Source organism: Mesoplodon mirus, assembly GCF_964341445.2.
Source record: "Mesoplodon mirus genome assembly, chromosome: 8".
Taxonomy (NCBI): Eukaryota; Metazoa; Chordata; class Mammalia; order Artiodactyla; family Ziphiidae; genus Mesoplodon; species Mesoplodon mirus.
In genome coordinates this window covers 87,277,156-87,295,236 of record NC_138984.1, presented here as the reverse complement: position 1 = coordinate 87,295,236, position 18,081 = coordinate 87,277,156, and the positions used below count along the sequence as shown (strand labels likewise).

General features: G+C 39.3%; 1 protein-coding gene across 1 annotated transcript in view; it reads right to left on the bottom strand.

The window, feature by feature from the left end:
- The window catches only part of RAPGEF4 (Rap guanine nucleotide exchange factor 4), a gene marked incomplete at its 5' end in the record, with an annotated part of 310,415 nt that overhangs the window by 115,804 nt on the left and 176,530 nt on the right, over positions 1 to 18,081 (bottom strand). The window contains 2 exon segments of the mRNA XM_082631169.1: positions 15,526 to 15,555; positions 15,558 to 15,592. Of these exon segments, the coding sequence (XP_082487295.1) occupies positions 15,526 to 15,555; positions 15,558 to 15,592 (65 nt within the window).

Below are 18,081 nucleotides of genomic sequence, written 5' to 3'. Positions count from 1 at the left end.
CAAACAGCATATGAAGAGTTGCTCAACATCATTTGTCAGTAGGAAAATGAAAATCAAAACATGAATGAGATACCACTACGTTCCTATATTAGAATGGCTAAAATACAGAAAACAGACAATACCAATTGCTGGTGAAGATGCAGAACAAAGTAACTATCACTCATTGTCAGTGGGGATGCAAAATGGTATAGCTACTTTGGAAGACAGTTTGGCAGTTTCTTACAAAGCTAAATATAGTCTGACAGTACAATCCAGCAATTGCACTCCTAAGTATTTACCCAACTGATTTGAAAATTTATGTTCACACAAAATCTGCTCACAAATGTTTATAACAGTTTTATTTATAACTGCCAAGAAATGGAAGCAACGAAGATGTCCTTCAATAGGAGAATAAACAAACTGTGGTACGTCTATACAATGGAATGCTATTCAGTGATAAAACAAACGCTCAAGCCATGCAAAACACTGAATCTTAAATGTACACTTCCAAGTGAAAGAAGCCAATCTACATACTATAACATGCTATTTATTTGACTCTCTGAAAAAGGCAGAATTATAGAGAGAATAAACAAATCAGCGGTTGCCAGGGCTTCAGATAAGGATGGATAGGTGAAACACAGACACATTTTTAGGACAGTGAAACTGTTCTGTGATACTGTAAAGGTGGATACATGATATTATGTATTTGTCAAAATGCATAGAACTTAGCAGCGGGAGTGAAAGTTAATATATGAAGATTAAAACTATGATGTAGGAGGTTAGGGATCCCAGGATGGAATGCAGACTGTGACAAAAGAATTTGACTGTATTACAAATGTACGAAATAACCTCCCTGAAGGGAGTAGGGTGAGGGAGGTAGGGAAGGTGCTGACTTAGATAGTTTTAGAAATGAGCAGTCTGTAAGACTAAAGGCAAAACACTCTACATAAGCACTCCATTCTAATTGATAGTTTGTTTCTCATAGGGGTACAGGTAATCAAAACCACTACACATATATGCTGGAATTAGACAATTAAATAGATGACAGATGGTACAAGTCAAATTTGTCAATGTTAGAGTGAGAAGTTTCAAACAAGCAAGAAGAAAAGGCTAGAATGATCCATTTGGTAATGGATTACAGTTAGAGAAATCGGTATGAACTCATACTTGGCTAAATATAGACACAGATAGGTGTGTGTATATATATGTATTTATAGATATGCATTATGCACGAATTAGTATACCCACATATACTTCCTTGCTCTTTTAGCTGAGAGGGCTTAGAAGCAATGACATCCCAGTAGTAACAAGCACACATACCACCCAGATCTTGGTTTCTAATTCCAAGATCTTCAATAAAAGGAACCAAGGATCCTTGACAAAACGGCTACTGCTAAGATGGGGACAGGGAATATACAAGCATCAAGTTGTGTCAAAAAATGTCCAAAAATATAAACCAAAATACAATTATGGAATATGTCAAAGAAATACAGGAGCCAACTTAAAGAGCTACCAGTGGCCAATGCTGGAACAATTTGACTAAGAAAATAAACATAGTAATATTGGGTTATAACCCAAAATATAAAATAAATACCTATGAGTCTATGCTGATATGAAAAGTGGTTGAATGAATGAATGAATAAATAAATAAATAAATGTGGTAGAAGAGACAGTCTCCCATGAGAAGAATTTCAAATGATTTATGTAGATATCTGCTATCAAGGAGGTAGAGATAACTCCCTTCTCAAGTGTGGGCTGTGCACAGTGACTTCCTCTCAAAGAGTTCAGTCTGGAAAGGGGATGGCTTTACAGTAGAGAAACTTGGAAAATACTACCTTAACCAAATAATCAAAGTCAATGTTAACAATGGTAAATCACCTTGACAGTATATATTCTTGATATTGTGTGATGAAAATGGTACATCTGTTGTCTTTCCCAGAAAACCTATAATCTGAGTCTGATCTTGAAAAAATATCAGACAAATCACAAGTGAGGAACATTCTCCTAAATACCTGACCAGTATCCCTCAAATTTGCCAGTTCATCAACAACAAGGAAAGTCTGAGAAACTGGAACAACCAAAGGAGTCTAAGGAGACAGGACCACTAAATATGAAGTGATATCCTGGAAGGGGTGCAGGAACAGAAAAAGGATACTATGTAAAAACAAAGGAAGTCTGAATAAACAATAGACTTTCATTACTAATAATGTACCAATATTGGCTCATAAAAATGCTAAAAGATAAAAAATTGTCAATTCATAATTCTCTATCCTTTAAAATATCCTTTAGGAATGAAGGTAAAAGAAAGACATTCTCAAGTGAAGAAAAACGTTGGTGAATTTGTAGCCAGCAGACCTGTTTTACGAGAATTTCTAGAGGAAGTTCTTCAGTCAGAGAGGAAATGATACCAGTCAGAAACTTAGAACATCAGAAATGAAGGAAGAACAACAGCAATGTAACCAAAAATAATTCCAAAATGGGAAGGGGATGAAATGAAAACTAACTTTAAAAGATACAGATAGATGTTTAAAAAAAATTATTGCAGAGGAAATTCATTCTCCAATATGGTTGGGACAATATTAAAGTCCTTTAAAAAACTTCACTGAAAAAGGTAGGATATGAAACTATATATACAGTGTAAACTAAAATTTGTTTCTATGTATTAAATATAGAAACACTCAGGGCTCTGGGTGGTGGCATTTTAGGAGATATTAAAAAACAGTTTTACGTTTCCAAATATTCAACAGAAGTAGTATTACATTTATTATCAGGGAAAGATAACCATGATTTTAAAAATCCACTGTCTTGCTGGACTTCAACTTAGACTCTTGGCATAAACATTTCCCTTTAGGCACACAATATAAGCTTCAATGACTCATCTGAATGTAAATTTGGCTCACAGACTTTAAACCAAATAGATAAAAAAGAAGAATTCCTGTAATATCCTAGGACACATAGGCTTGCTGCTATCATCTACTGGTTCAGAACCCACATCTAAGTATCTCAAGATTTAACAAGATCAAACCTTGTTAATTTCCACATCATACATGTTAAGAAGACAGTGAAAAAGAAATTATGACTCTGATTGAATGGAATGCATGTAGTTTTTAAAGCACAATGCTTAGTGCAATCAAAGCTGTTGCAAAACGTGATGTCAACATTATTCTCCTAACTGCTTCTGTTCTATTTCTTCATAAACAAGGGAAGAAGACTAACCCCCAAATGTGGTATTGATTGCATTATGCCGTTATCTGAGTACACCAGAGGAAGGAGACTGATATTTTAGAATTCGGCTGAATGTGCGTCACTGGGGAGGAATAGTGAACAGCTACTGTTTCCTGTCCTGCCTTCTTCCAGGGCCAGACCTCCCCACTGTCAGAGCTGAGCCCACAGTGGTATCTCACCCACACTGACTCAGAATTGGGGTAGAGGGACCACAGGACCTACACTAGATCAGTCCGTGTCCTTCCCCAAGGTTTTCTAACAGTGGCTGCTAGGGAAAAACCAGGAATAGTTGGTGACCATGTTTCCAGGCTTGGGGAGAGGTGGAAGTAGAGCCCTTGGCCTCTATTAGCCCAAGGCCAGCTCCACACCTGCTCTTCCTGTGGACTTTGCCTTTGAACTGGCTTAAAACGGGTTTCTGCCACCTGTATCCTCCATAGTTTGGAGTTATATAGTAACTTAGTAACTGCATTATTTTGAATCAGGAAAACATCAGGGGTGGTGAATAATGAAACTTTCTTTTTTCAGAAATCCTTTGGGTTCAAGTGACGCGGCTCTTACAACGTGTGAGGTATTTTGGCACTTAACTCCAGTCTCTCTCGGTACCACACTCTGATATAATTATCCGTTTAACCAGTCTCTGTCCTAGGCTGTTTAAGCTGGTAGGCTGTTTGCTCTTTGAAGTCAAGAATTCATTTTATTGGACTTTGTAGCTCCAGAACCAAAGTTTGTATCTGCATGGCACATAGTGGGCACTTAATACATGTCAGTTGATTTTAAAAGAATCAAATATAATCATTTTTCCCCCTATTATGGAATTACTTCACTCCTTCAAATGTAATTGGAAATTTGTGGCTAGGCTGGAAAAACTAATTTATTTAAGAAAAAGGGGGTGATTAACCCATTTAGTAGCATAAGAAACTATAAAGAGAATGACTAAGCTAATTGAGAAAACATTGTTTCAAACAGGTCATAGCCATTTAAATCATATAGAAATAATTTTTGGGCTAAGTTACAAATAATATGCTTCTAGCTATTCATCCTAGGTCCCTGAGGATGTCTATTAAGTCACACTTTGTTAGCTTGATTCATTTACTATTTCTACTTGAAATATTCTATAAATCAACTTTTCATTAACCTTTTATTCGAAAGGTGATACCTGCAGTTATACACAGAATTTGCTCACAAACATAAATTCTCTTAAAATCTACAAAATATAACAGAAGGGGGGAGCCAAACCTAATAAAATTCTTGCTTATTTTTGTCTTATATTTAATTCTTTCAGAAACATTCTAATTTTATTCATGCCCCAGGTATATACTATTCAGTATAAATACCTAAAATCAAATCTCATTACCACTCTCTAATCTAATGTTTATTATCATTAACTATTGACCGGACAGGGGTACAGTACAAAAGCCTACTCATACCTCATTCCTGGATACTGTCTAGTATAACGACCTTCAAACTAGGTGTCCAAATTCACTTCATCCTCAGTCTTCCCTTTCTTAGCTGTTGGAGCTGCATCCTTCTGCATGATTGGGCCAAGAACCCTTAAGTCATCCTTGACTTCTCTCCTTCTCTCTCACCTCATATTTAATTCATCAGAAGATCCCATGACTCCATTTTCAAAATCCACCCAGAATGTAACACTTTCCACAGCCTCCAATGTGACTACAATATCTCTCTCTCTCCATGAGGCACCACATTAGCTGCTCAGGAGTCAGAGTTTAGTGACATTGCTATGTAAAACTATTTCCATTCTCATCTGCTTATTTATGTGAACAAGCTTTTCCAGTGCTTACATATCTAAAAACCAAGAGGTGGAGAATTGATGTTAACCCCCTGCTGCCTATAGATAACAAATTCATTTTTAAAAAGCACCCAAGTCATTCAATGATGCCTTTACAGTTATAATTTATTATTTAATAATTATTTCTAAATATATATAAAATATTTATTTTGTTTTGACAATTGTATACTACTACTAACTATCATTCAATTCAGAAGAAAAATTTTAAAGGAAACTTATGGTCATTAGAAATTTTAAAACATTAAGATTTAAATATATACTTATTTTTGATACATGAAAGTATACGAGTGTGATCAATAAGAGACTTTCAATCATAAAAATACATTACAACTTGGAGGTGCCACATTAACCCTGGGCAGCTCACATTTGGACACTAAACACGAAGGAAGATTATCTTCTGTTTTATTTAAGACACTTATGTTTGGGTCTTTGTTACTGTAGCTAAATCTGTATATTGACTAATACATTGTCATAATTTAAAAGTAATCAGGCTTGGACAAAGATTCATTACAATAGGATAAAATTCTATGTGGTAAATAGAATGGGAATATAGTTTAAAGGAGAAAAAGGAATAATATAACATTGTCAACTGTTACAGAAGAGCTTATTCATATATTTTTTAAATGATGAGTAACAAAATATTTCCCATAATGCCCAACTCTGGGCTAATACACAGTAAGCATTCTATAAAACCTTGCTAGTTAATAGAATCACTTCTTGGGGAAATATGTTTGACTTACAGGATTGGGACTCAATATCTTTCTATGGACTTGCAGATCAGATGCCCCTTCCTTTAGTAAAGTGAAATTATCAACAATATACTAGATTGGAAGATATATGAATGGATGAATGAATGAATGAATGAATAAATGAGCTGGATATTTTGGCTAATTCAGAGTTTCCCAAGTACCAGTCATCTTACAAAAGAAAATAAAATTTACTATTAATATTTCCACTTTCATCCAAACATTTTGCGCCATGTAACTAAAACTTCAGCTGTAAGGTTAGACATGTAGAAACACTGGAACGGCCACCAGAGGGAGCCCAAGTGTTTTTCTAAACATACCAGACACCAAAAAGAAAACATAAAATATAAACCTGGGGGAGCAGGGGACGGGTGTGTGTAGGGGAAGGGACCATTACCTGTTTCAGTCAAAAGAATATCTTGTTGAATGACAAAGCCATTTTTGCAATATTTTACAAATTCCTTTACTAGGTAGCTGTATACTGCAATGCTTTGAAAATTTAAATAGAAGAATTTAACATAATATTAAAAAAGCTCACATACCCTAAAACTAGAAGGTGCAGGGTGGACTGCCATGATGACATCCATGATTCTCTGCTGGGCCCCCAAATGAGCAAGGCGCCTTCTCCAGCTTATCTTCTCTACTCTCTTACAGCTCTTACTCTCTACCCCATCCGTCTTTGTAGTCAACTTTGGGTGTGGTTTCCTCACTGTTTGGGATTGGGCTATCAAATTACAGCACCAAATCAGTGCTTGGTGTGACTTGGGGATTGTTCATTCTCTTAGCTGAGCTAAGTTACAAGGACATTAAGATGAACGACTTTTCATTTGGCATCTTGCCGTCTTCCCAGAATTGAGCACTGGACCAAGTCCTAATAGGATGCAAGCTTTTATAAGGCTTCCCAGACCCAATCTCCTCCTAAACCAGAACCTACTGGATAGCCTCAGAGATCCCCAGTCTAGGATAATATCCCTGGACTGAGGTTACCAACAAGGGTGTGATCTCCTTTGGAATGAAGCTCCAGAGAAGCTTAATGTAGTGTTTTATGTTTGGGAGCAGTGTAAAGTTTGGGAATTTCCCCCCTGCTTTACCTTATTTGACCTCCCAACAATCCTTTCGCTGTGGTTCATTGGTGAAATCACCATTTTATCATGAGGAAACTGAGGGTCAGAGTGCTAAGACTTGTTCAGTGTTGCTGGCTATTAACTGTCAGGGACAGAAGCTGATGCACCTCTGGAGACACAGACTGTAACAATGAATATGTATTGAATCCAGTCATATTAGCATATTCTGAGACAGAAATAAAATTCTCATCTTCCTTTTCTGTCAAATTACAAATGAAAGTCGGATGGAAGTGAATTTAATGGCTTAGCACCTGTTTTACGGGGTATTTTCATAGTATGTTTTCCTAAGTTTCTTTTTCATGTCCGGATGGGATAATTTTATCATGTATGCAAATAAATGAGCAGAAACCAGATTAAATTCCACAAGGTTAGGTCCTCTGCTGAATACTGCTAGATTTAACATGTTGATTAAAGCCTTGACTATGGAATCAAAAGCATTCTTATTAAATTTGACAATGATACGCAATTGGGTGGGGTGGCTGGCACTTAGGAAAACTGGAATGAAATTTAAAATAACCTTGACAAATGGAAAAGGAAAAAGAGGTCAAAATTCAATAGAAAGCTTTGCAGAGTGATTCATTCAAGAGAAGGGGGAAAAAAACAAAGGAGAACCACAGAAATCAGAGAGCACTGACTGGGCAATTATAGCAGAAAAGGAGCTGGAGATCAGAGTGAACAATAGGCTTCAAAGGCATCAGCTCTAGATCTGTCATTCTTAAAAGGAAGGCATGATATTGGGATGTACAAATAGGGGGAAATTCAAACTAATTCCCCATCTGCATTCAAAACAGATCAACCTTTACTTATATATTTTTAAAAAATGGTGTTTTGTTGGAACCCTGAAATGCCTGATGCTTAGAAGTCAGATTTTGACAACTTTGCAAGGGCTCCTAGCACGTAGAGTCCAAAATAATGAAAAGTTTTTGATTCTGAAAGGTTTTGAAAAGCTCTGGTACCCTGTTCCTTTGTTCATGCAACCTTCTCCTTTCCCTTCCACCTGGGTAACATCTATGTTCCATCAAGAGCGCACGGAGGCGTTACCTCCTCTTCCGGGAGGCCTGCTCTGAGCCCCTCCCCTTCTCCTGAGAACCACACGGCCCCATGTGCCTCCTGAGGGTACGTAGGGGTCCCGGCACTGGCGCTTGGCCTGCCTCATCTCACTAATCCCCCGGCAGGCCCCTCGGCTTCCACCACTGTGCCACTGCTCCCACACTGCTGTTACTCTTACCCTGTAGGTGTGGAAACAGAGGAGTAAAAGGTTAACTAACTTGTCCACCTTCACAGGGTTAGTGAGCGGCAGAGCTGGACTTAACTCAAGCCCGCAGAGCCTCTAAGCCCACGCGGTCGCGCCACGGCCTCCCGACCACACGTGCCACAGCGCTGCAGTGTGCTGGCTTGTGTTCACACGTCTGCTTCCATCCCCGGCTGCAACTCCCTGAAGGTGCTACACTATTTTCATGGCTCCACGTGGGGCCTGGGATCCATCAATACATATGCATTCGATGAAAGGTTTTCAAGCAACTAGACAGCACATTCTATGGGTACTTCTGAATCATTCTTTGACTGAAGGAAAATAGAAAATAAAACAAAGCTGGAGAGAACTTGAACATTTATAAAAACAGGCAATAAGAATTCTGAACAAAGCCTGATCATATTATGAGAAGTTGGTGTTATGATTTTCTTTTCTGGAAATTCTAAAGAATGAAAATGGTTAAATATAAATTTATATATACATCTGCATGTGTCCATATATGTACATATGGGCGTGTATATGTGCATCTATCTATAATGTAATTTTACCTAAAGGTAAAGAGAACAACTATAGAATATTTTAATATCTATGGACTCAGGGTAGTCTTTTTGTTCTTTCTTTTTTTTTTTTTTTGAGGTACGCGGGCCTCTCACCGTTGTGGCCTCTCCCGCTGCGGAGCACAGGCTCCGGATGCGCAGTCTCAGCGGCCGTGGCTCATGGGCCCAGCCGCTCCGCATGTGGGACCTTCCCGCACCGGGGCATGAACTCATGTCCCCTGCATCGGCAGGCGGACTCTCAACCACTGCGCCACCAGGGAAGCCCTCAGGGCAGTCTTGACACCGAATTATTAGAAAAGAATCCAAATCCTAAATGACATGTAATCACTAGATTAATTTATCCAATCTGAGAACACTACAATTTTCTCTCCTAAACCTAAGATGTATTTTGCAAATAATTTGGTTTCAATTTGTCAAAACAAGGACAATAAACATTCAAGTACATCAAACATAAACGATACTATATATTTTATTCCCACAGTCAATCAAGATAACATGCTAGCAGCGCCAAGTTACTGGTGATGAACATAATTGCCTGCAGCACAGAACAAAATATTTCTGAAGACAGCAGTGTACTCTCCCATAACTCTGGAGTCAGCAGTGTAGTGTCTTACTATCAACATGACATTATGTTCCTGGCCCTGCTGAGAGTGGAACTAATTCTCAGCAGGAATGCCAATAGTGACCAGCCTCACCTCAAGGCCGTGGCATTTGTTAAAGTGAGAGCAGGGAGAGGCTGCTGGCTAGAGAGATTGGGGAAGATCATTTCTTTTATGATTATTATTTTTAACCATTAAACACTACCCAGGTTCTCTGTGATATCTTGCCCAAGTCAAATTCTGACTACAGAAAACACTGAGAACATATTCACAGCAAGGTTATATGGTTAACCCAGCGGCAGCCCTAGATCAGCATGGCAGCAATACTCAAAGGCTCTCCTCCTAAAAATGTAGAGACACCGACATAAGAACACTGAATCAGTCACCAAATATAATTTGTAATATTATAAAAATAACTCTAAAATATATTAGCGAGCCGCCACCCCAATACACCCGGATAGGTGCCCTTTCATCAAGCAAACTCACAGCTTGCAGGTCCTGTGAACACTGCCGAAGAACATTCAGAGGCAACAAACACATGGCATAATTGACAACAGAAGATCAGATGTTCAGAGAGTTCCCTGCACTTACTTTTTTTTTTTTTTTTTTTTTTAGCGGTACGCGGGCCTCTCACTGCTGCGGCCTCTCCCGCTGCGGAGCACAGGCTCCGGACGCGCAGGCTCAGCGGCCATGGCTCACGGGCCCAGCCGCTCCGCGGCATGTGGGATCTTCCTGGACCAGGGCACGAACCCATGTCCCCTGCATCAGCAGGCAGACTCTCAACCACTGTGCCACCAGGGAAGCCCCCTGCACTTACTATTTACTATGTAGATGAAGGTCAAGTACACATCATCTTAAAAATTCAATCAGAAACAGAAACAGACTTACAGATATAAAAAACAAACTTAAGGTTACCAAAGGGGGAACGTAGCGGGGAGGGATAAATCAGGAGCTTGGGATGAACGTACACACACTACTATATATAAGACAGATAACCAACAAGGACCTACTGTATAGCACAGGGAACTCTACTCAATATTCCGTGATAACCGATATAAGAATCTAAACAAGAATGAATATATGTATATTTATAACTGAGTCACTTTACTGTACACCTGAAACTAACACAGCATTGTAAATCAACTATGCTCCAATAAATTTTTAAAAAGAGAGAGAAAAAAATTCAATCAGTATGCCACTGCAGAAGCTAGAGAGAGATGGCACAGGCCAGCTTTTATATGAGGAGAGGAAGAGATGGAATAAAAAGCAGAAAGAAATTCAGCAAGGGCCTCTTGCCCCATAAAATGCATAATTCACAAACACAAAAACAAACATTTCTTCAGAGACCAAGAGCTGAAGTTGTCCTTGGCACCTTCGACATTAACAGCCTGTTTTTCCCGGGAGGTGGGGCAAAGTCAGTCTTGGCTTGCTGAGCTACACACTCTAATAGGCCAGCTAAGGAATGAGTATTTACACACTACAAACGCCAGGAACACTGCTAAATCTAATCTTCTCTTGGGTGATAAGCAACTTGTCCTTCAAATGAAAACGAGCAGCTCAGGATTTTCTGCCTTCAGCGTTTGGTTGGTTTGCTCTCCTGTGTAGAGCTTCGTACCCTCAGCCAGTCACATGTGTGTTGCTTCAGTGTGGTGACAGTGCTGGTTAAAACATTCTCACCCTAGACCAGAGGGAAATGGCTGCTGGGGTAAAGTTGTGAACTCTGGCCAGGATGTCCCAATCAGCTCTGGACGCCTACCAGTCATGTTTTAAAGTAGGATTTTAAAAACTGTGTTCCACCATAAACTGTTGGTTTGAATTCAGTTTGAAAGCTGGAGTTGAAAGGCTTTACAGAGTTTTATGGGGTTTTCTAAGTTTTTTTTTTTTTTGCGGTACGCGGGCCTCTCACTGTTGTGGCCTCTCCCGTTGCAGAGCACAGGCTCCGGACATGTAGGCTCAGCGGCCATGGCTCACGGGCCCAGCCGCTCCGCGGCATGTGGGATCTTCCCGGACCGGGGCACAAACGCCACCAGGGAAGCCCTAGGTTTGTTTTTTTTTGTTTTTGTTTTTTTTTAATATTTTAAGTTTCTATAAGGATACACAATTTCCTTTTCTTCATCTGACCCAGAATCATAGCCAACCTACAATGGTAAAATAAGACATCATCATTTAATTGGTGGAAAATATTCTAATCTGTTTTCTCTAACCTTGAAAAAGAGCAGCAATAGAGATAAATGTTATTATAGTCCCTAAAATTGCTAACCTATTGACCCTAGTAATTACTTGTTTATTATTGCTCTCTCCTTAATGAGAATTTTCACAAAGCATGTAAACTATGTCCTTACCATTCGCCATTTAAAATCTTATGTCTTTATAATAATTTCCAAAAAGTATTCTTCATATAAATAACCTATGATATTTTTAAAGTTTGGGAAGATTTAAGTACTCTTCTTAAAAGGAGACCAACCAAATAGCTTTACAAAACCCCCAGCCTTGTTTGTTATTAGCATCTAGCATCAGTTCTTCCAGTGCTTGGGAAACCTATGGGCTCTGAGTTGATAGTGCTTTATATTGGGAACCTATCCTGCGTATTTCACAAGAAACTTACTAATCACACTGTCAACATTATCACTGCCTAAAAAATGAAGACCTCAAATGACCCCTTTGGAAACAAGATGTTTGTTTCCAATGGGATTATTTTGATATCTTCCTGAGTCTATTTTCTGGCTCCTTCCACACTGAGGAAGAAACGTATAAACTTCTAAAACTACAAAACTCCTTAGCAGTTGCCTCTCAAAAGAATGGAGCACAATAAGCAACAAAGTCTATCTACGCAGCAAAATATTATAGACAAGCTCATTCCGTCAAAGGGCAACCGTAACATTCAACTAGAAAGTGTTCTTTTCATTGCGAATTTTATGTTCTGTGTTAAACATGCTCAGTCAGGTATGCCACTTATAGGAGACAGAAAAAAAAATTTAAACAGATCAAAGAGAAGAATCTATAAAACCAACAAGCCCAAACAATTGCAACCCTGACAAAATGGTCTTCTTGCTTTATTGGTTCAATGTTAATTTTTCTAACATTTTTATCAATTATTTTACAGGTTCCAGTATCCTGTGTCATCTAAAGTTGAATGATGTTCCTATGAATTATAATAAGTAGTAGACAAAATAATCCAGCAAGTTAACCCAACCTATTTGTTTCTATGGAAGTGCAATTTATGAAAAGAAAGTTCTTTTTATGAAAGGTAAGGCTCGGTCTGGAAATAAAATATAGCTGGCAAGGCAGCTAAAAACACCATTTACTGACGTTTGCATATTTGATTAAAAGTTAAACATGGTGATTAACAAAATCAGGAGCTAGCAAAAAGAATTTATTCCTTCCATAAAGAATCTGTTTGGACGCTGAGACAATAGTCTACGTGCTTTTGTTTCAGTCCACAGGCATATTATTGCTATTTAGAGGAACATAAAGGGAATATAATATTGCCCAGCGTGTAGTTAAAGAAGGTAAAGGATAAAAGAAATCATCCTAACACAACTTGTCTCTCTTTATTTTTTTTAAAGTAAGACATTTCTGTATTGCTTGTTTTTGCTTTTTTTAAAAAATATATATTTATTTATTTTACTTCTTTATTTTTGGCTGGGTTGGGTCTTCATTGCTGCACTCAGGCTTTCTCTAGTTGCGGCGAGTGGGTGCTACTCTTTGCTGCGGTGTGCAGGCTTCTCATTGTAGTAGCTCCTCTTGGTGTGGAGCAGGGGCTCTAGGCGCACGGGCTTCAGTAGTTGTGACACACGGGCTCAGTAGTTGTGGCTCATGGGCTCTAGAGCGCAGGCTCAGTAATTGTGACGCATGGGCTCAGCTGCCCCGCAGCATGTGGGATCGTCCCGGACCAGGGCTCGAACCCATGTCCCCTGCATTGGCAGGCGGATTCTTAACCACTGCACCACCAGGGAAGTCCCCAACTTGTCTCTTATAAAGGAAAAAATTCAATTATCATTAACACCACTTTAAGGCTCTTAGGCTTCTTTTTATCTTTCTAGAGCTTCAACTCTACTCATGAATGTCTTTCATCTCATTTGCTTTATTTTGACTGATGGCATGGGAGAGCTTCCCTAATAGCATGTGGTGACATTGTATCCACTCCACTTGCTGACAGAGAAAAAGTATGCTTCTTCTTGCTAGTGAGTTTGACATAGAATGACCCAAACAAATACAAGTAAGTATATACTATGATGAGTTATTGGGGAGACAGGCTGGCCAGCCCCCTAAATCTCTGAGGGCAAGACGCTGTTAAATTCATTGTATCTGACTCTCTGCAAACTTCAAATTCCTCTTTTGTCATGAAGTGAGCTACATGACAGCTGGTAGGCTTTCTGCTTAGAACGTTGTATCCGTCGTTCCACTGTGGGGAGGTCCAACCTAAAGGTCACCAGGTGCCTAAGAGAGACAGAGTATCCTTCTGAAGCTTAGAACATTTGAGACCTCCTGGGGCCTGGCCATTCTGTGTGTGCTCTCCACACCACTGACAGTCCCTTGATGAGGAAGCACCAGGCCCTTGTATCATCTTTATTTGGCTAACGATCCATGTATTATTTGTTACAGCGTGCTTTGGGACATCCATGTCCAAAATGGTGCCAAGATCGGTTACTTTAGCATCTAAAGCCTATTGTTTTAGACTCTCCATGAACCTGGTCATCTACAGCTTTACTCAACATACAAAGATACATTTTTTAAATAGCAACATACCATTACAAAGGTTCACTGAACAAAGACATTTTAAGGAGGGTTAGTAGACATTTGATCATGTCCAAAACATCCATTGGACATTTGGTCCACATCAAAAGGTCCTTGAAATTTGGTTGTATCCAAAAAGTTCATAAGCATATTTGGTCCATGACAAATGGTTTTGGACAGGACAAATATCAAGGACCTTTTGGCATGGACCAAATGTCTCTATAGATGCTTTTGGACCAGACCAAATGTCCTTCAAGGTTAAGGAGAGCCATAAAATGTAAAAGGACAGTTACTTTATAAGGGGTAGGGCATTTTTCAGAGGAGAAAAGATAGCTAGAAAATGACACAAGACGATAAAATAATAATTATTGCAACAGTCCTCACCTTTACTGAGCTCTATTGTATGACTCTCTATGCTTTCCACAGATTATCTCACTCAGTATTCACGATGGCCTCTTAAGGTAGTCACAACCAACATCCACATTTTAAAGATGAGGCAAGGATGTTTAGAGAAGTCAAGTGGCTTGCGCAAAGTCCCACAACTAGGAACTGAAGTCCTTTGCTGAACCAAGTCAACGAGGATTTGGTGTGACATTTGAAGTGACATTGCTAGGTCTTGAACCCAAATGTGTAGTGGTATAGCAGTGGACCGGAATTCCCAACTAGCCCTTTAAAACCAACATTATGAAAACAGGAAGATGTAAAGAAAGCTAGAGTCAGACCTCTGAAAAGGAATACAGAAACAGTCTGAAATTACCACAGACACCGGTCCCAAAGCAGGGAAAGGACAGAAAAGGGAGACAGTTCTGTAACACTGTCACTTGGGTACAGCAATTGAGGAACACAATGACAAGTCAACACAATTGAGAGCCACCAAGCACCACTTCAGATCAATCCTTACACACTTCCGTATTAACCCTTCCATGTTGTTGTCTAAATTTAGATTCCAGTTAATATCATTATCATTTGCATGCAAAGACAATGCCACTACACCACTACCAGCCTTAGAAGGAGGACTTGGCACTGGTTCTTGGTGACAGATTTATCCTAAAGCACATACTCTCTTACCTGTTTGCCCTGACCAATTAGAGCAATTCATTATTTTCAACTTCAAAGAGAAATATTGACTCTAATGCACTTGGATACAATTATAAAATCAACTGGCCTGAAATCTCATATTTTGTATTCCTACTAAGGAAAAACAGCTAATTTTCTATGTGCTGTTAAACTAGTGGTTTGCTCTACTGCCATGTATGCATCATGGGAAAAAGAAAACACTTATCAGTTATACTGTTTGTCCCTAGAATAACCTTTCTTCAGACTAGTTAACATCAAGGACATGTGATGACCACGTCAGAGCAGTCAACCTTCTCCCCTTCATATTTCAAAGTGACTCACCAAAGATGCCAGAATAAGATTAGAAGAATATTTACTGCTCTGTTGAATGTGGATAAAGAGCTCTCTGTGATGGTAGCGTTACAACAATTATTTTTTACCTTATGACAGTTTTTAGAAATTAGGCAGAGACCGAGTAGCTACTCACGTTCTCCTTGTCAGGAATCCCTAGAAGAGGAAAGAGAGAGAGAAAGAGCATGAGCTGTAAGATCAACTTGCAAAATGGCAATGAAATCCCTTGCTGAATCAAACCAAGTAAAATTTTGGTGTTTTCAATTTGTCTTTCCATAAAAACGTACATAATACTGCTTAGAAAAATAGCAGCACCTACCAAAATCTGTAACATAAATAAATCAATGAATCAGGAGCAGGGCTGTGTGCCAGATAATAAAATCTCATACTTATTTTGCTTTTCTACCATACGCTTTACTCTCCTAGAGGTAAAAATCCATCCTTGCTTATTTTACACCATGTGAGCAACTGTCTCAGAGCAATTACTCTGTCTTGGGCACCAGAACACTCAGAATTTTAGACAAACACATCAACTCTTAAGGTGCACAGGTTGTATTTTTCCAAGGCAACCCCCCTGACACCGCTCCAGGGATTTGAACCTGGGGGCAAGTCGCACATAAAGACTACTAGCACACAACTTTTATTTTGGGCAAAGCAAACTGCTGCTGCTTCCAAGTCAGGTCCAAGCAGGCAATGGCTGTTTCCAGGGGTGTCTCAATTTTCTTAGCAAATAAGTTAATCATTCATCCATTCACTCATTTACACACATTTCATGAGCACTTGGTCCAGGATGGCACTGGTCCTTTGCACTTCCTTTGGGTCTGCTACTCTGCCATGGTAAGGGTGGCCATACTGGAAGGTCACCGGCCCCAGCAGAGCTTACTGGCCCCAGTACAGTGAGAACAAGCGGCCTTATACTGAAGTGACAGAAGTTCAGATGGTTTTTATGTGTGGCTTGCACCTAGCTTAGAACTACTGGGGCGGTGTGAGGGGGTTTGCAATGCAAAAATATAGTACATCCAAATTCTGAGTAAGCAGGACTTAATGTGTTTAATAAGGGGCCGCACAGGACTTAAAATATTGGCATTAAAAGCACCGAGTGCCCATCCTAATAGGCAGCAGTAAGCAGGAGGGGTAAGAAAAGAATAGATTATTAGGAAACATACCCTAATTAAACTTTGACCCCCAACCTGGGATAGTATCTGGACATAAAAGCTCAGGCAGGAAACAAGGGGACAGAGAGGGTTGTCCTCTCAAGCAGAGTACTAATGAACATGTTTGCCATTACTTCTCGGATCTGCCAGAAAGAGTAAGGGTGGCCCAATGTCAGCACTCTGAAATTCGTCTTGAGTCCATCCATCCATTTATCCATCCATCCAACGACCATTTGAAAGGACTAGAGTTGACTAATGAGGAGATACAGGGTTGTAACAGAAGCTTACTCTCTAGGAGGTTTAATAAGATAAACACACAGTTGTACAAATCATCATATCAGAGTGGATAGAAATTAGGGTATTTGTAGAGAAATAATACTGAAAAGGTGCTCTCAGGCCATGCAGGAACTTGCAAGTTGGGCTAAGGCATTAGCAGTCTTGGAATTTCACCTTCTATGGCTGGCAATGGACCATCATTAAAGGTTCTGAGCAACAGAGTGGTATGATCAAGAAAAAGGAGGGAAGGGACTTTTCAAAATTAAAAGACACCTAAGACATAAAAACCAGAGGCAATGGCATGGTCCTTCATGGAAGCCCAGTTTGAATGATTAACTACAAAGACATTCAGTTGGGGAAATTCGGACTTGGACTGAGTGGTGGATATTATTAAGGAAAATCATACCAGTAATTAGGTACAATAATGGTGTGGTTTTTGCATGGAAAAGTCTGTATTTTCAAAAATGCCTGCTGAAGTATTTGGGGTGAAATGTATATATATGATTAGAAGAAGGATATATGGCAAAATAATAATATGAAAATACCTATCAAATTATTAATAATTTTATTTAAGTATTAAAGTTTAATATTAATTAAAGTGATGACAATACAGGTATTAACTGTATCATTCTGTATGCTTGAAATTTTTCATAATAAAAAGTAAATTTAAAAAGTTCTGTGTAAGTCAGGTGTAGGGTAAACCAAGAGTGAAATAATGAAGGTTCAAAGCCAGTTGAGCCATCTTTGCTCTCAGGTCAAGGGTGATGAGGCCCTCAGCCAGGGGGCTGCAGAGGGGAGAGAAAGGAAAGAATATGAACATTACACAGGAAGGAACAAGGGATGGACAAGTGATTAACTTCAGGGGGTGGAGGTGAGAGAAAAGAGGACCCCAAAACAGTGGAGGTTTAGTACCTGGTATGGGAGGACTGTGGAATTATGGATGGAAAAACACTTTCAGGAGGAAGGATGGTTTGTGGGAATCACGATGTATTCCGTTACTGATATTTTGGGTGCATGAGACCAGGAGGACATCCGGATGGAAAGAGAATCAGATCAGTAGTCATTTGGAAGGTTAGGCTGACCTTTGTAAGACTCAAACAGATTTGTATCAGTTGCAAGAAAGGATGCAACGGTGGAGGGGTCAGTATAGAGGAAAAAAGAGGAAAACAGCCAAGGCTGTCTAAACTTCCAGCTGAGGGGAAGAATACCCATGAA